Source organism: Nannobrachium achirus (genome assembly GCF_963921795.1).
Source record: "Nannobrachium achirus genome assembly, chromosome: 3".
Classification (NCBI taxonomy): domain Eukaryota; kingdom Metazoa; phylum Chordata; class Actinopteri; order Myctophiformes; family Myctophidae; genus Nannobrachium; species Nannobrachium achirus.
In genome coordinates, this window is record NC_137812.1 from 76894793 (window position 1) to 76914508 (window position 19716).

General features: G+C 44.5%; 1 protein-coding gene across 7 annotated transcripts in view; it reads right to left on the reverse strand.

Moving 5' to 3' along the window:
• rrbp1b (ribosome binding protein 1b) overlaps positions 1-19716 on the reverse strand; it is a 105892-nt gene that overhangs the window by 7659 nt on the left and 78517 nt on the right. For 5 of the 7 annotated variants that reach the window (XM_080721966.1, XM_080721969.1, XM_080721965.1 and 2 more), the window contains exons 25-32: positions 18343-18501; positions 13419-13511; positions 12616-12672; positions 9915-10007; positions 8193-8276; positions 5935-5997; positions 1460-1543; positions 460-537 (exon numbers count right to left, since the gene is read on the reverse strand). In XM_080721966.1, coding sequence (XP_080578092.1) covers positions 460-537; positions 1460-1543; positions 5935-5997; positions 8193-8276; positions 9915-10007; positions 12616-12672; positions 13419-13511; positions 18343-18501 — 711 coding nt within the window. The remainder of the gene's footprint in view (positions 1-459; positions 538-1459; positions 1544-5934; positions 5998-8192; positions 8277-9914; positions 10008-12615; positions 12673-13418; positions 13512-18342; positions 18502-19716) is intronic. The other 2 variants (XM_080721971.1, XM_080721970.1) reach the window with 2 other exon arrangements.

Consider the following 19716-nt stretch of genomic DNA (forward strand, 5'->3'; position numbering starts at 1 on the left):
ACTTCTCCTGAACACAGTGAGCAGCACACACCACGTTCAGCACTGTTTAAATGACTGTGTTCACAGCACACACCACGTTCAGCACTGTTTAAATGACTGTGTTCACAGCACACAGCACAATGTTCAACACTGTTTAACTGACTGTGTTCACAGCACACACCACGTTCAACACTGTTTAAATGACGTGTTCACAGCACACACCACGTTCAACACTGTTTAAATGACTGCTGCGCTCAGAGCAGAACAATGTGTTCAGAGCATTATTATTACATGCAGACAGACAGTCATGTACCTTCAGCTGTTATTATTATGACATCATAAACACAGTAGAGACAGTCATGTACCTTCAGCTGTTATTATGACATCATAAAGACAGTAGAGACAGTCATGTTATTATTATGACATCATAACGTCAGTAGAGACAGTCATGTTATTATTATGACATCATAAAGTCAGTACCTTCAGCTGTGCAGACGAACATTCCTCCGTCTTGATCTGGTCCAGCTGGGCTTGGAGATCTGAGACGCACTGCTGGGCCTGGACACAACATGACATCATTATGACATCACTCTGACATCACTATGACATAATCATTACACCTGAAACATCTCAACAGACTGTGAGTGATGTTAGAGTGAACTGCAGGCTATGGCTGTGTTTTCTGACCCAACCTGCTTTAAAGAGTTATGCCTCATTCACACTACAGATATATAGTTGAACGTTTTGCTTGGTAATTCAATGTAATCTCAATGGAAACCAGCTTTAAAGGCTGGGCATGTCGGCTGTCCTTGGAATCCATACTGATTTGAAATGCTTGTAGATCTGCTACTTCTGATGCTTGTGATCAAGCTGGGTGTCAATCAAATAAAAACATTATAACCACAAAACAGTTTGAATATGGAATAAGAGAGTTTTATGCCCAGAGAATATAAAACAACAGCGCAACACGGGTCGCCTTGGAAAACAAGGAAGTGCTGATCAAATAGAATCCATTTCCTGATACTGCGTCGTCTATTTCTGATACTGCGTCGTCTATTTCTGATACTGCGTCGTCTATTTCTGATACTGCGTCGTCTATTTCTCTCCTCAAATGTTATTCAAAACATTCCTGAGAGCAACGTTTAGTTGTAAATGACGCTGTGTGTTTGTTTACATGGTGTGCAGGTGTTCTGAGTTAGGGTTAGAGTTAGGGTTAGGGTTAGGGTTAACCCTAACCCTAACCCTAACCCTAACCCTGTTTACATGGTGTGCAGGTGTTCTGAGTTAGGGTTAGAGTTAGGGTTAGGGTTAACCCTAACCCTAACCCTAACCCTGTTTACATGGTGTGCAGGCGTTCTGAGACGTTGATTACGCAGCGGTGCATTATAGAGCGCAGCGGTCTATAATTCACAGCCGATTTCAGCGCTTGACCAATCAGAATCAAGCATTCAACCAAGCTGTGTAATAATGATTGTTTGACCTGTTCAAAGTCCGTGGTCAGCTTCTCTCTCATCTCCTGCTCCGTCTGCAGGTGTTGGACGCTCTGCTCCAAGCGAGACTGCATCTGGAAGTAAACAAACAGCAGGTCAGTTCACCTGCAGAACCTTCTACCCTCCACTAGAAAACACAAGCTCTAAATCAGCCCTCTGGGTTCCCATGCTGCTTCATGTGAGGTCCATTCCACTCAAAGCCAACCAGTGATTTTAGTGCGTCTGTCAAAGCAAAACAAATAAAACATCTTCATGGTTAACGTATAAAAGCCAGAATCACACTGAGACAAAGAGACAGTTGCTGTTTTTTTTTGTTGATTTTTAGTGCAATGATTCATTGTGATTGGTTAGTAAGCTGATCGTTAATGTTGATCAGAATTATCAGAATGCGTGACTGAAAGGTCATATTTCACTTTGTATTTCAAAAGTGTTTCAGTTTGAAAAACCTTTTCTTTTGCGTGTCTGATTATTCTGGTGCTTGTTCTGTAGCACAGGGATGCCAGGTTGGGTGGAGTTTGTTCTGTAACATAGGGATGTCTGGTTGGGTGGAGTTTCTGGGTGGTTAAGTAATGATTCTGGGGTTTCCATCCGGCTGTGTGGAGTGTTTAGGAACATAACATGGCTGTGTGGAGTGTTTAAGGACATAACATGGCTGTGTGGAGTGTTTAGAGACATAACATGGCTGTGTGGAGTGTTTAGGGACATAAACATGTCTGTGTGGAGTGTTTAGAGACATAACATGGCTGTGTGGAGTGTTTAGAGACATAACATGGCTGTGTGGAGTGTTTAGGGACATAACATGGCTGTGTGGAGTGTTTAGGGACATAACATGGAGTGTTTAGGGACATAACATGGCTGTGTGGAGTGTTTAGGGACATAACATGGCTGTGTGGAGTGTTTAGGGACATAACATGGCTGTGTGGAGTGTTTAGGGACATATCATGGCTGTGTGGAGTGTTTAGGGACATAACATGGAGTGTTTAGGGACATAACATGGCTGTGTGGAGTGTTTAGGGACATAACATGGAGTGTTTAGGGACATAACATGGCTGTGTGGAGTGTTTAGGGACATAACATGGCTGTGTGGAGTGTTTAGGGACATAACATGGCTGTGTGGAGTGTTTAGGGACATAACATGGAGTGTTTAGGGACATAACATGGCTGTGTGGAGTGTTTAGGGACATATCATGGCTGTGTGGAGTGTTTAGGGACATAACATGGCTGTGTGGAGTGTTTAGAGACATAACATGGCTGTGTGGAGTGTTTAGGGTCATAACATGGCTGTGTGGAGTGTTTAGGGACATAAACATGGCTGTGTGGAGTGTTTAGGGACATATCATGGCTGTGTGGAGTGTTTAGGGTCATAACATGGCTGTGTGGAGTGTTTAGGGACATAAACATGGCTGTGTGGAGTGTTTAGAGACATAACATGGCTCTGTGGAGTGTTTAGGGACATAACATGGCTGTGTGGAGTGTTTAGGGACATAACATGGCTGTGTGGAGTGTTTAGGGACATAACATGGCTGTGTGGAGTGTTTAGGGACATATCATGGCTGTGTGGAGTGTTTAGGGACATAACATGGCTGTGTGGAGTGTTTAGAGACATAACATGGCTGTGTGGAGTGTTTAGGGACATATCATGGCTGTGTGGAGTGTTTAGAGACATAACATGGAGTGTTTAGGGACATATCATGGCTGTGTGGAGTGTTTAGAGACATAACATGGAGTGTTTAGGAACATAACATGGCTGTGTGGAGTGTTTAGAGACATAACATGGAGTGTTTAGGAACATAACATGGCTGTGTGGAGTGTTTAGGGACATAACATGGCTGTGTGGAGTGTTTAGAGACATAACATGGCTGTGTGGAGTGTTTAGAGACATAACATGGAGTGTTTAGGGACATAACATGGCTGTGTGGAGTGTTTAGGGACATAACATGGAGTGTTTAGAGACATAACATGGAGTGTTTAGAGACATAACATGGCTGTGTGGAGTGTTTAGGGACATAACATGGAGTGTATAGGGACATAACATGGAGTGTTTAGGGACATAACATGGAGTGTTTAGGGACATAACATGGAGTGTTTAGAGACATAACATGGCTGTGTGGAGTGTTTAGAGACATAACATGGAGTGTTTAGAGACATAACATGGAGTGTTTAGGGACATAACATGGAGTGTTTAGAGACATAACATGGCTGTGTGGAGTGTTTAGAGACATAACATGGAGTGTTTAGAGACATAACATGGAGTGTTTAGAGACATAACATGGAGTGTTTAGAGACATAACATGGCTGTGTGGAGTGTTTAGAGACATAACATGGAGTGTTTAGGGACATAACATGGAGTGTTTAGGGACATAACATGGAGTGTTTAGGGACATAACATGGAGTGTTTAGAGACATAACATGGCTGTGTGGAGTGTTTAGAGACATAACATGGAGTGTTTAGAGACATAACATGGAGTGTTTAGGGACATAACATGGAGTGTTTAGAGACATAACATGGCTGTGTGGAGTGTTTAGAGACATAACATGGAGTGTTTAGGGACATAACATGGCTGTGTGGAGTGTTTAGAGACATAACATGGCTGTGTGGAGTGTTTAGAGACATAACATGGAGTGTTTAGAGACATAACATGGAGTGTTTAGAGACATAACATGGCTGTGTGGAGTGTTTAGAGACATAACATGGAGTGTTTAGAGACATAACATGGAGTGTTTAGAGACATAACATGGAGTGTTTAGAGACATAACATGGCTGTGTGGAGTGTTTAGAGACATAACATGGAGTGTTTAGAGACATAACATGGAGTGTTTAGAGACATAACATGGAGTGTTTAGAGACATAACATGGAGTGTTTAGAGACATAACATGGAGTGTTTAGGGACATAACATGGCTGTGTGGAGTGTTTAGAGACATAACATGGAGTGTTTAGAGACATAACATGGAGTGTTTAGAGACATAACATGGAGTGTTTAGAGACATAACATGGCTGTGTGGAGTGTTTAGGGACATAACATGGCTGTGTGGAGTGTTTAGAGACATAACATGGCTGTGTGGAGTGTTTAGAGACATAACATGGCTGTGTGGAGTGTTTAGGGACATAACATGGCTGTGTGGAGTGTTTAGAGACATAACATGGCTGTGTGGAGTGTTTAGGGACATAACATGGCTGTGTGGAGTGTTTAGAGACATAACATGGCTGTGTGGAGTGTTTAGAGACATAACATGGCTATGTGGAGTGTTTAGAGACATAACATGGCTGTGTGGAGTGTTTAGAGACATAACATGGCTGTGTGGAGTGTTTAGGGACATAACATGGCTGTGTGGAGTGTTTAGAGACATAACATGGCTGTGTGGAGTGTTTAGGGACATAACATGGCTGTGTGGAGTGTTTAGAGACATAACATGGCTGTGTGGAGTGTTTAGAGACATAACATGGCTATGTGGAGTGTTTAGAGACATAACATGGCTGTGTGGAGTGTTTAGAGACATAACATGGCTGTGTGGAGTGTTTAGGGACATAACATGGCTGTGTGGAGTGTTTAGGGACATATCATGGCTGTGTGGAGTGTTTAGAGACATAACATGGAGTGTTTAGAGACATAACATGGCTGTGTGGAGTGTTTAGGGACATAACATGGAGTGTTTAGGGACATAACATGGCTGTGTGGAGTGTTTAGAGACATAACATGGAGTGTTTAGGGACATAACATGGAGTGTTTAGGGACATAACATGGCTGTGTGGAGTGTTTAGAGACATAACATGGCTGTGTGGAGTGTTTAGGGACATAACATGGCTGTGTGGAGTGTTTAGAGACATAACATGGCTGTGTGGAGTGTTTAGAGACATAACATGGCTGTGTGGAGTGTTTAGAGACATAACATGGCTGTGTGGAGTGTTTAGGGACATAACATGGCTGTGTGGAGTGTTTAGGGACATAACATGGCTGTGTGGAGTGTTTAGAGACATAACATGGCTGTGTGGAGTGTTTAGAGACATAACATGGCTGTGTGGAGTGTTTAGAGACATAACATGGCTGTGTGGAGTGTTTAGAGACATAACATGGCTGTGTGGAGTGTTTAGAGACATAACATGGCTGTGTGGAGTGTTTAGAGACATAACATGGCTATGTGGAGTGTTTAGGGACAGAATGGTCCAGTGTTTGGGTAAGTGAAGCGGGGCAGGGAGGGTTAGGTATTTGTCACTCCTACAGGCTGGTGGGTGGAGCACCCGTCAGCAGGGAGTGTTGGGTGGGAGGAGTAGGACCAAGGCTCTACGTCCTCCCGTCTCCACCCATCCAGAACACCCTGGCGACTAAACAAGCGCATCCAACAGCAGTGCAATGCAGGGTGCATGGGCACCCAGGTGGGCACCCTGGGGGGCACCCTGGGCCATGCAGGGTGGGGGGCACCCTGGGGGGCACCCTGGGCCATGCAGGGTGGGGGGGCACCCTGACCTGTGGGGGTCCGGGGTCTTGCACGTGCTCCGTGGCCGCTGCTGCCTTCAGCTGCTCTCTGACCTGGAAGGAGGAACCGTGTGTTCACTGGCGCTCTACCGCCCCCTAGTGGCATTCACTGTAGTACCTTATGCTCTACCGCCCCCTAGTGGTATTTACTGTAGTACCTTATGCTCTACCGCCCCCTAGTGGTATTTACTGTAGTACCTTATGATCTACCGCCCCCTAGTGGTATTTACTGTAGTACCTTATGCTCTACCGCCCCCTAGTGGCATTCACTGTAGTACTGTATGCTCTACCGCCCCCTAGTGGTATTCACTGTAGTACTGTATGCTCTACCGCCCCCTAGTGGCATTTACTGTAGTACCTTATGCTCTACCGCCCCCTAGTGGCATTCACTGTAGTACTGTATGCTCTACCGCCCCCTAGTGGCATTCACTGTAGTACTGTATGCTCTACCGCCCCCTAGTGGTATTTACTGTAGTACCTTATGCTCTACCGCCCCCTAGTGGTATTTACTGTAGTACTGTATGCTCTACCGCCCCCTAGTGGTATTCACTGTAGTACTGTATGCTCTACCGCCCCCTAGTGGTATTCACTGTAGTACTGTATGCTCTACCGCCCCCTAGTGGCATTCACTGTAGTACTGTATGCTTGAGTATTCTGTACCTTACTTAGTTTGTTAAGACATATATATGACTATGACTTTCACCACAGAGACAAATGTTGTAGTTTTGACTCCACTACTTTTGTAGGAAAAGTATAGACCCAAACTTACAAACATACAGTAAACAATGGATTAGCCACAGTGAACATAGCAAATCTACAGTCTTCACAATGCATCGTATGGTGACACATTGTGAGCTTGTAAATCTGCTTTTTAAATTATTATTATAGGAGTAATTTTATCATTCTTTTACACAGCAATGCATTGTCATCATATTAAAAACTAGCCTGCATTCTGTTGAGGTGCCAACCTGCTTCTTGTGCACTCATAGCCTAATATGGCCTACTTGTGCGCCATCAGAGCGCACAAGTATAGAGTCATAAGTTCTGTCTGTGGGAATGGATGGTGGTGATGTCACAGAGAACGCTGCTCCCTCATTGGCTAAAGTACTGTCAGCCACTCACAGACATCACCCTACTTTACTAATACTCTATTTGACAGTATTTTTACTAATACTCTATTTGACAGTATTTTTACTAATACTCTATTTATTTTAATAGTAGTATTTTTTACTAATACTCTATTTGACAGAGCAACTTTCATGTTCGTTGTTGAGTAATATTTACCAGGAGTATTTATACTTTGACTAAATTACTGAGACAATATGACTACTTCCATCATTCTCACCTCCATCCCTCATACTGTCATTACCAATGCATTGTGGGTAAATAGGTGTTTGTATGGCTGTGTCCAAAATGTCATACTAACATACTATTTAGTATGACAAATTAGTATGCAAAACGTTTCACTATGTCTGAAAGCTTAGTAGCAACTACCAAAGGTATGTGAAATGCATACTAATGTATGTGCAGTACCTCTGCTTTGTCACCAGATGGTGCACTTACCTCACATTCTGTATGGTCTGAATAGTGACTGTCAGAAATGAAACTGTACTCTTCTGTATTCTGAGAGTGTATAAATGGAACCAAATGGACCCTTACAGCTCTGTAACTCTGAGAGTGTACACATGGAACCAAATGGACCCTTACAGCTCTGTAACTCTGAGAGTGTACACATGGAACCAAATGGACCCTTACAGCTCTGTAACTCTGAGAGTGTACAAATGGAACCAAATGGACCCTTACAGCTCTGTAACTCTGAGAGTGTATAAATGGAACCAAATGGGCTCTTACAGGTCTGTAATTCTGAGAGTGTACACATGGAACCAAATGGACCCTTACAGCTCTGTAACTCTGAGAGTGTACACATGGAACCAAATGGACCCTTACAGCTCTGTAACTCTGAGAGTGTACACATGGAACCAAATGGACCCTTACAGCTCTGTGACTCTGAGAGTGTACACATGGAACCAAATGGACCCTTACAGCTCTGTAACTCTGAGAGTGTACACATGGAACCAAATGGACCCTTACAGCTCTGTAACTCTGAGAGTGTTGAGAGGGGGGAAGATATAAGAACATACATATCAAACTTGAAATGAAAAAAAGGTTTGATTAGCATGTAGCATGTGTGATTTGACTGCCCTGTTTGTCATTAACAGTGCAGTGCGTTGTGGGTAATGGAGTCCTACCATAGTGAGCTCCTCTGACTGCTTCAAGGCTTCTGTCTGTGTGGCTTCTAGTTCCCTCTGAGAGTCTGATAGCTGAGCCTTTAACTGTAATTAATACACACATAATATGATTTATTAATCCTCCAGTTCCCTCTGAGAGTCTGATAGCTGAGCCTTTAACTGTAATTAATACACACATAATAATATGATTTATTGATCCTCCAGTTCCCTCTGACGGTCTGATAGCTGAACTTTAAGCTGTAATATAAACATTATGATGTATTATTAATCCTCCAGTTCTCTCTGAGAGTCTGAAAGCTGAGCTATAAGCTGTAATACAAACATAATATTATTAATCTGATAACTGAGCCTTCAACTACACACAAAACACACATCATATTCACTTTTGACTTTGCCATATTTCACTTACAATCAATAATGATGTTATATTCACACTAATCAATCACCAATGCATTATCTTTACTTAAACTGCACACACATTCAACACTAATCAATCACTAATGCATTATCTTTACTTAAACTGCACACACATTCAACACTAATCAATCACTAATGCATTATCCATACTGTACACACAGCTATGCAATCCATTAGTCTCAACAACAAACCACAGACCCGCTTACAAAACCTCTTAACTGTCATAACATTTAGCCTTAACACATACTGTACACATTTAATTTAAACCAGTAAGTATTGACGGAGGAGAACAAAATGAGTGAGCCAGCCAGCCACAGTCAGTGAATCAGTCAGTAAAGTACCATGCATTGCATAGTAGTACATAAGGACCACAGTAATACACAAGAAACGGAGGGGGAGAGTGATTTAATCCGGTTGCTCCGTAGGTCCGTAGGTAATTGTCTCTGTCCGTAACCTTACGGACACCACTCAACCCGACGGATTAAAACCGATAAAAACGTACGTACGCTTGAACTACCCGTGGCGAACTTTTGTCAACCGTGGCAGTTGTGAGGACAATTACTTATGACAGCGGTTCTGAAACTATGTGTCCCAACAAGAAATATAATTTAGCAAGAAACGTGAAAAAAGGAACGTCATTGCAATCACTGAAGAGAACGTCTGGACTCCTCACAGGCTCAAACGGCTTTATTGACATGAGAAAACATACACACAAACGTGCACACACACACACTCACACCGCCTGTCCTCCAACTAAACAGAGAGACAGGTGCAGTGCTCTGTGTTTTGTTATAATGACTCAGTCCGGGTGGTTAATCTGTACCTCGGTCCCTCGCGGAGTTGCATTTACCGCGATAACGTTGCCGACAGACAGCAGCTGCAGAACCAGTCCAGACTGTTACCAAACATCACGTCGGCCGTCGGGTCAAGACATTCTGTGGTTCTACATATTTTGGCTAAAAAAATGCTTCGGTTTACACGTGTGTGCTGTGCAGAACCACCTCCATGTGGTGCGCGGCCCCAACGGGAGCAGAATTGGAGCGGAGAGCGGGTCGGCACGCAAATAACGCAGAGAGGAACTATGCATGTCGACGGATCTACCGTACGTACTCTCTCACCCAAAAACATACAGTACACAAAATCACGCATACATAACTATGAACAGCCCTTAAACCAGTCAGTGAATCAGTCAGCCAGCCAGTATACCTGAGTGATCTCCTCTGTGTACGTCTGGCTGAAGGTCACAGACTATAGAGGGATAGGGTTAGGGTTAGGGTAAGGGTTAGGGTTAGGGTAACAGACTACCTCAGTGATCTCCTCTGTGTACGTCTGGTTGAAGCTCACAGACTCCAGCTGTTTCTCCAGCTGAGCTTCCAGCAGCATCACCTGCTCCTTCAGCTGTCAATCAAACACATTATGATGTATTAATCTGATAACTGATCCTTCAGCTGGATGGATCAGAACAGACTGTCATTACTCTAGTCCAAGGGTGTAACGATACATTTTAACAGCGATGCGATACGCATCACGATACATAGTTAACGATACGATACATGGACGATATTGGTTCATTCATGGCAATACGATACGATTCGATTAAATGACTTAAAATCGATATAGTAACTATTCAGCAAAGAAATAAAATCTGTGTAAAACGTGTAAAAAATCTATTATTATGTAAGTAAACACTGTGATTCTCTAGCAAATACATGGACATTATATGTCAACACATATGGACAAACCAACCTTGACATGAACACAGAGATTACACACATTTCCCTCTTAAAATTGCCAAATACAAGGCACAAATACTTAGTTTCCATACGATCAATTATTTGTATTGCAAAACGATTCGATACTGATTACTGCATTTTAAAACGATACAATACAAAGCCAAAACGGTACGATATTTTGCTTTTGCAAACGATATAGTAGATCACTGCAAATTAAAATCAATGTTTCGATTCGTTACACCCCTAATCTAGTCTAGTCAGTCCACCTCCATGGACTCTGTTGAGGTGGACGATACAAGACATTCTAACTAAAGGTTCTTCACACTGGGAACGTCACAGCGTCCCGTGTGATGAGTTCACATTCAACTTGTTTGTGCTGTGACTGAGCAAATCCACACAACACAGAACACAGATATTACTTTGCAAAAAGAATGCAAATAAAACTAAAGCATCAACCTTAAAGGAGTAGTTCACCCCTAAAATGACCTTTTTTTTCTATTGATTACTCACGCCATGGAGACTTGAGTTCAATAATATGTGTAGTTTTGTGTTGCATTCCTAAGACAATCATTTGACTACAATGAATGTACTGCCAAGGATTCCGGATGGGGACCCAAATGCATTTGGGCCACTTGAGGCTGAGCAGCCTACACGAAATTTGGTACAAGATATATTTGTTTAAGAAGTGCCAATTAGAATAAGCCATTTGATAATCTCAGCTATAATTTCTAAATGGCTACAAAACATTTTGTTTGATGCAGGACAATAATTATTGTACTTTAATGTATTTTAAGTAATGAACAATAAGGGAATATCAGTGAATAATAACTTAAAAAATAGATATCTTTACATTTTAAACCCCTTTTTAATTAAATTGATATTTTCTTAACATTGTTAATTTTCAAGCCTAATATGTGTAATCTTTGTGTACAGTTCCGATCTTGCAGGTATTTTCAGGTATATTCATAGTCTGACTATTAGTTGGTTAATTCTTTAAAGGACCTACACCATGAATTTTCACTTTTTCTATTTTAAAACCTTTTTTTGGGGTCCCACTGGCACCTTCTATCCTCACAAAGTCCTATTTCTGTACATTGTGTCTTTCTCTGGTTTTGGGAAGACAGAGATGAAAAGCTTTCCACGGGTTCTCAAAGCAGTGCTGTTCTGAGAGTTGATCCGTGTGACGTCACACAGATTCCCGTTTTTTTTTTCAGAGTAAAAAAAATTTTTTTTCAAAAGTTTTTTTCAAAAAACTTTTTTTTCAAAAACTTTTTTTTTTCAAAAACTTTTTTTTTCAAAAAACTTTTTTTTTCAAAAACTTTTTTTTCAAAAAACTTTTTTTTTCAAAAAACTTTTTTTTTTTCAAAACTTTTTTTTTTTTTTTTTTTTTAACTTTTTTTTTTATACATAAATACAATGCAGGTGGGGTTGATTGTCTAATGTAGATTAACTTTCAGTAATGTCTGGTCTAGCAACGGTCGCCCTGTGTCATTTGACAGTAGGCCTATAACATACAATATAGGCCTACAGTAGGCTATAATCAGAGCTGCAACATTATCCTATTTTTGTATTGGCCCAATATTAACATTATTTGTTGTCAACGTGGGGTCCGGGGAGGAGTGAAGAGGAGGGGAGGGGGGACGGGTGGAAAAACCCCACTAGACCCCACTGAGCAAACAGAGGCCGTTTTGGTATTGCAGCTGGAGAGCCTCATTATAGTAGAGCTAGAACAAACAAAAAGAATGGTCAGAGTGTTTGTTGAGGGTTAAAACCTGTCTTAAGACTCAATTTTGAGCATATATTTATACAAAAAATATAGTTTTAAAAGCATGGTGTAGGCCCTTTAAAAAAATCAAAACTCTTGACAGGAATGGGCTAGAGACTTACTTTTTTTCCCTAAATGCTCAGAAATGCCTGGGGGTGCAGTGCACCCCCTGACCCCCCATGAAGTCCACCCATGCAGACAGACAGACAGACAGACAGACAGACAGACAGACAGACAGACAGACAGACAGGCAGGCAGACAGACAGACAGACAGACAGACAGACAGACAGACAGACAGACAGACAGACAGACAGACAGACAGGCAGGCAGGTAGGCAGGCAGGTAGGCAGGCAGGCAGGCAGGCAGGCAGGCAGACAGGCAGACAGGCAGGCAGGCAGACAGGCAGACAGACAGGCAGAAAGACAGACAGACAGACAGACAGACAGACAGACAGACAGACAGACAGACAGACAGACAGACAGACAGACAGACAGACAGACAGACAGACCTGTTCCATGTCTTCTCCAGAGGAGGATTCCTCCAGAGCCTTCACCCTGGACAGAGCCTGAACAACAACAACAGCACAGATCATCATCAGCTCATCTGATCCACTAGAGAGGGGTGAGCATAAAGTGAGTTTAAAGCAGTGTTTCTCAACCACTGAGGCTCAAGTTGCCCCTTTATTTATTTATTATAAATAAATTATTCAATAAAAAACAACTACCGGTCAGTTAATTTAAACTAAAATGAGGATAATTAGTCAAATGTCTTTTAAGGAGTCTCTTAAAACTAGCCTTACTGGGTGCTTCAGTGATCATAGTTGGTATAATGTGTTCCATATAATAATTTCCCTGTACATTACAGATCTGCATACTGCATTTGTTCTGGCTTTGTCTTTAACCATTTTCACCCCTAGTAGCCTGCCTGGTAGCATGATTATGACCATCTCTCACATATTGTATTTGTGAGTACAGACAAACTGGTTGCTTACTATGACAAATATTCCTAAAGAAACTCACTAAATTGCATGCCAACCTCTCCTCTACTCTGAGCCATGAGAGACTGGCTGGCATGCAATCTCTCAGTCCTCTGCCTCACACCCAATGGACAGAGCAGTGCAAGCCTTGCAGCTTCATTCTGAGCTATTTGAAGTTTAGACAGATGTTTCTGGTCTGTGCTGGACCATATTGTAGAGCAGTAATGGAGGTGAGACAGTACTAGTTTAGACAGATGTTTCTGGTCTGCACCGGACCATATTGTTGAGCAGTAATCGAGATGAGAAACCCCCCCCCCCACCCTCCTGGTTCTCACCGTCTCCCGCTGCTCCTCAGACTCTGACAGTTTGCTCTTCCACACCTGCTCCTCTTCCTCCACAGAATGCTGAAGAGCCTTCAGCATGCCCTCCTACACACACACACACACACACACACACACACACACACACACACACACACACACACACACACACACACACACACACACACACATTTTAAATACTTTATTTGGTTCCACAAATTACATTTCATAAACAGGGAAAAGAATTAATTTCAGCTGAACTCCGGAGCGGTTGCAGAGGTCATTGAGGTCTGGCCAATCAGACCAGACCCCAAAGCTCTTGTCCTGTGAGTCCAGTTTCCCAGACTCCTTTCTCCTGAAGCCCAGGAAGTTGTTCTGGTCTGCGGTGGCCTGGGGGACCTTCCTCCTCCGTAGGTCCAGCAGCAGAGAAGCCCTGGCCATTTCTCCAACCGTGGCATCATCACTATTCACCATGTGGAGCAGGTGGGCCAGTCTGGTGGCTGTGTAGGTCCACTCCACGTTGGGGACCCCTAGTCCACCCTCCCACATGGGAGGAAGACGATGCCACGAGTAGAGTGTGAGTTGAGACCCACCCACTTCCTGACCAGCTCCACTGTTCTGTTGGTCATCTCTCAGTGCCTTGAGGGGGATGTGTTCTGTTGTTGTGTTGGTCATCTCTCAGTGCTCTGAGGGGGATGTGTTCTGTTGTTGTGTTGGTCATCTCTCAGTGCCTTGAGGGGGATGTGTTCTGTTGTTGTGTTGGTCATCTCTCAGTGCTCTGAGGGGGATGTGCATGTTGTTGTGTTGGTCATCTCTCAGTGCTCTGAGGGGGATGTGCATGTTGTTGTGTTGGTCATCTCTCAGTGCTCTGAGGGGGATGTGCATGTTGTTGTGTTGGTCATCTCTCAGTGCCTTGAGGGGGATGTGCACATTGTTGTGTTGGTCATCTCTCAGTGCATTGAGGGGGATGTGCATGTTGTTGTGTTGGTCATCTCTCAGTGCTCTGAGGGGGATGTGCATGTTGTTGTGTTGGTCATCTCTCAGTGCATTGAGGGGGATGTGCACGTTGTTGTGTTGGTCATCTCTCAGTGCTCTGAGGGGGATGTGTTCTGTTGTTGTGTTGGTCATCTCTCAGTGCCTTAGGGGGATGTGCATGTTGTTGTGTTGGTCATCTCTCAGTGCATTGAGGGGGATGTGCACGTTGTTGTGTTGGTCATCTCTCAGTGCATTGAGGGGGATGTGCATGTTGTTGTGTTGGTCATCTCTCAGTGTCTTGAGAGGATGTGCACGTTGTTGTGTTGGTCATCTCTCAGTGCCTTGAGGGGGATGTGCATGTTGTTGTGTTGGTCATCTCTCAGTGCCTTGATGTGCATGTTGTTGTGTTGGTCATCTCTCAGTGTCTTGAGGGGGATGTGCATGTTGTTGTGTTGGTCATCTCTCAGTGTCTTGAGGGGGATGTGCATGTTGTTGTGTTGGTCATCTCTCAGTGTCTTGAGGGGGATGTGCATGTTGTTGTGTTGGTCATCTCTCAGTGTCTTGAGGGGGATGTGCATGTTGTTGTGTTGGTCATCTCTCAGTGCTCTGAGGGGGATGTGCATGTTGTTGTGTTGGTCATCTCTCAGTGCATTGAGGGGGATGTGTTCTGTTGTTGTGTTGGTCATCTCTCAGTGCCTTGAGGGGGATGTGCATGTTGTTGTGTTGGTCATCTCTCAGTGCCTTGAGGGGGATGTGCATGTTGTTGTGTTGGTCATCTCTCAGTGCATTGAGGGGGATGTGTATGTTGTTGTGTTGGTCATCTCTCAGTGCTCTGAGGGGGATGTGCATGTTGTTGTGTTGGTCATCTCTCAGTGCTCTGAGGGGGATGTGTATGTTGTTGTGTTGGTCATCTCTCAGTGCTCTGAGGGGGATGTGTATGTTGTTGTGTTGGTCATCTCTCAGTGCTCTGAGGGGGATGTGCACGTTGTTGTGTTGGTCATCTCTCAGTGCTCTGAGGGGGATGTGCACGTTGTTGTGTTGGTCATCTCTCAGTGCATTGAGGGGGATGTGCACGTTGTTGTGTTGGTCATCTCTCAGTGCTCTGAGGGGGATGTGCACGTTGTTGTGTTGGTCATCTCTCAGTGCATTGAGGGGGATGTGCATGTTGTTGTGTTGGTCATCTCTCAGTGCATTGAGGGGGATGTGTTCTGTTGTTGTGTTGGTCATCTCTCAGTGCTCTGAGGGGGATGTGCATGTTGTTGTGTTGGTCATCTCTCAGTGCTCTGAGGGGGATGTGCACGTTGTTGTGTTGGTCATCTCTCAGTGCATTGAGGGGGATGTGCATGTTGTTGTGTTGGTCATCTCTCAGTGCTCTGAGGGGGATGTGCATGTTGTTGTGTTGGTCATCTCTCAGTGCTCTGAGGGGGATGTGTTCTGTTGTTGTGTTGGTCATCTCTCAGTGCATTGAGGGGGATGTGCATGTTGTTGTGTTGGTCATCTCTCAGTGCTCTGAGGGGGATGTGCATGTTGTTGTGTTGGTCATCTCTCAGTGCTCTGAGGGGGATGTGTTCTGTTGTTGTGTTGGTCATCTCTCAGTGCATTGAGGGGGATGTGCATGTTGTTGTGTTGGTCATCTCTCAGTGCTCTGAGGGGGATGTGCATGTTGTTGTGTTGGTCATCTCTCAGTGCATTGAGGGGGATGTGTTCTGTTGTTGTGTTGGTCATCTCTCAGTGCATTGAGGGGGATGTGCATGTTGTTGTGTTGGTCATCTCTCAGTGCTCTGAGGGGGATGTGCATGTTGTTGTGTTGGTCATCTCTCAGTGCTCTGAGGGGGATGTGCATGTTGTTGTGTTGGTCATCTCTCAGTGCATTGAGGGGGATGTGCATGTTGTTGTGTTGGTCATCTCTCAGTGCATTGAGGGGGATGTGCACGTTGTTGTGTTGGTCATCTCTCAGTGCTCTGAGGGGGATGTGCATGTTGTTGTGTTGGTCATCTCTCAGTGCTCTGAGGGGGATGTGCACGTTGTTGTGTTGGTCATCTCTCAGTGCATTGAGGGGGATGTGCATGTTGTTGTGTTGGTCATCTCTCAGTGCATTGAGGGGGATGTGTTCTGTTGTTGTGTTGGTCATCTCTCAGTGCATTGAGGGGGATGTGCATGTTGTTGTGTTGGTCATCTCTCAGTGCATTGAGGGGGATGTGCATGTTGTTGTGTTGGTCATCTCTCAGTGCATTGAGGGGGATGTGCACGTTGTTGTGTTGGTCATCTCTCAGTGTCTTGAGAGGATGTGCATGTTGTTGTGTTGGTCATCTCTCAGTGCATTGAGGGGGATGTGTTCTGTTGTTGTGTTGGTCATCTCTCAGTGTCTTAGGGGGATGTGCATGTTGTTGTGTTGGTCATCTCTCAGTGCATTGAGGGGGATGTGCACGTTGTTGTGTTGGTCATCTCTCAGTGCTCTGAGGGGGATGTGCACGTTGGCAAACAGGTGACACACCTTTGCCAGGGCCACCTCTCTACCTATCCAGGTATCTATCTATCTATCTACCTCTCTCACAGCCTGGAGTTTCATGAGAACGGGGAGGGGGGACAGGTCAACCAGGTGGAGACTTATTCCCCCCACTCACCAGCGATGTTGAACCTGTGGCTGAGGTATGGGTAGGTCTCGTGACGGGAGTAGACTCTGATGGGTTGGCCCATTACAAGGAAGGAGGGGGGCATGTCTCTCTTGGCTTTATACCAGCGGTTTCCACCAGAGCGGTGCTCGTGAAACACGGCACACTTGGCCTGCTTCACCTCCAGCCCCGACCACTGGAGGAACTGGTCAGCCCCGACCACTGGAGGAACTGGTCTGCCCCGACCACTGGAGGAACTGGTCTGCCCCGACCACTGGAGGAACTGGTCAGTGCCGACCACTGGAGGAACTGGTCAGCCCCGACCACTGGAGGAACTGGTCAGTGCGTGTCAGCATGTTAGTGATGACCTCCTCCTGTCGTGATGACACCTGCACGTCGTCCGCATACCCCTGGACAGGATTCGGAGAGCGTACATTCAGGGGAGCACACTGGTGAATCCACTTCATCCACTGGTTGAGGGCCAAGATGAAGTTCACAGCACTCCAAGGACAGACGGTTTTTATTCCGACCTTCAGTGCAATAGGTTCTGTGCCCACATATGACCTGGAGAAATGAACCCTGGTACAAGCTGGACACAATCTTCACGAAAGGCTGAGGGAGCTGGATTTCCTCTAGTGCATGCAGCATCACCTGGTGAGAGAGTGTTCCAAATGCATCCCTGAAGTCCAAAAACACTGTGTAGAATCTCGATGATTCATGCTTGAAATCATCTATTCCAGTTTTTAAACAGAACACATGCTCGTTCATTCCCTGTCTATTGATGTAAGCCTTTTGGTGGGGGGAGAGAATTCCTGTGTCCACCAGCCAGAGTAGGATGCGGCTGAGAAGGCACTTCATGAAAACTTTATATATGGTGGGGAGTAATGAAATGTCACGCCAAGTGGAAGGATCCTCTGGAATATTGTTCTTTTTTTGGTATTCTGTGAATGAGGGCACCTTTCAGAGAGTCAGGCACTTTCTCATTGATCAGGCAGGCATTGAAAATATGAGTGAGAGTTTGTGTTGACGTGGGCCTGGTGGCTCCCAGCGTCTCATAAATGTGTTGACGTGGGCCTGGTGGCTCTCAGCGTCTCATAAATGACTCCATCAGATCCACTTGCCTTATTATTGAATCCACCTCCTCAGTTGTAAACGGATGGGTGTCTGGGAAAAGCCCGGTTCTGTTGTGTCAATAAAGTTGTACCAAGGGGGCGGGGCCAGATGTGATGTGACAGTCATACACTTTGGATGTATCACTAACCGTGGGCGGGGTTTCAGGGAAGCAGCGATTGTTCAGAATGATATCGATGTTGCCAGAGGTATGCCAGCATATTCCTGGAAACTTTCTTTACCTGTGGAGTTGTCCCAGAGCGCAGCGCTGGCTGTATTTTCTCTCGGATGAAGCAGAGTTGCGTTTCTATCCAAGCGGTCAGCGTGTCGGGTGTAATATGCTCGGGAAGATCGACAGAGATGGGGAACTTCTTCAAGATCCTGCCGACATATTTCAGCATCTGGAATCCATACAGACGTCCATTGCGTTGAGTCGCGGAGAATATATATATATTTTTAAAGATTATTAGACATTTTGAAAATGTTTGAAAAAAGAAAAATGGATACTTTTACTTTTAGCACTTTTAGTATATTTTGATGCCAATTCTTTGGTAAATAACATTTTGAATGCTAGAATTTGACCTGTAATGGAATATTTCTACATTGTGGGACTGATACTGTTGTAACAGTAAACAACATAGAGTATTTCCCCCAGCACTGGTGTACAGCATGTGATAGGCCAAAACCTCTTTCCATTTTTTAATACCAGTAAGACTCCCTAAATCGGGAGATAAGCGACCGCCAGGTCGCATGTAAAAATCGGCCTGATGTGACAGATCCATGTTGATGACATATGACTCTAGACATACTGTGGGCAAAATCTGTAGGAGCAGTGTCCAAGAATTGGTGCAAGAATGGGCCTCATGGTGGCGCTAGAAGAGGGCCATGTGAGAAATGAGGGGTCGAAGTAGTGCTTTGGCAGCCAAGGAGTGTGTGCAAAGTTTGGCATGGATCGGGGCAACGGTGGCGAAGATATGAGAAGGGCAAAAGTGTGACGTGTGACGTGTGACTGACAGACTGACTGACAGCCAGTGGAGGTTTTGATGATACATCCTGCAGTAAAGCAGCATGGACAGGGAGCTGCAGTAAAGCACAGGGAGCTGCAGTAAAGCACAGGGAGCTGCAGTAAAGCAGCATGGACAGGGAGCTGCAGTCATCCAGGTTCAGAGCAATGCTAGATATCTAGGATTCTGCTCCCAGATCATCCAATGCTAGATATCTAGGATTCTGCTCCCAGATCATCCAATGCTAGATATCTAGGATTCTGTTCCCAGATCATCCAATGCTAGATATCTAGGATTCTGTTCCCAGATCATCCAATGCTAGATATCTAGGATTCTGCTCCCAGATCATCCAATGCTAGATATCTAGGATTCTGCTCCCAGATCATCCAATGCTAGATATCTAGGATTCTGTTCCCAGATCATCCAATGCTAGATATCTAGGATTCTGTTCCCAGATCATCCAATGCTAGATATCTAGGATTCTGTTCCCAGATCATCCAATGCTAGATATCTAGGATTCTGTTCCCAGATCATCCAATGCTAGATATCTAGGATTCTGCTTCCAGATCATCCAATGCTAGATATCTAGGATTCTGCTCCCAGATCATCCAA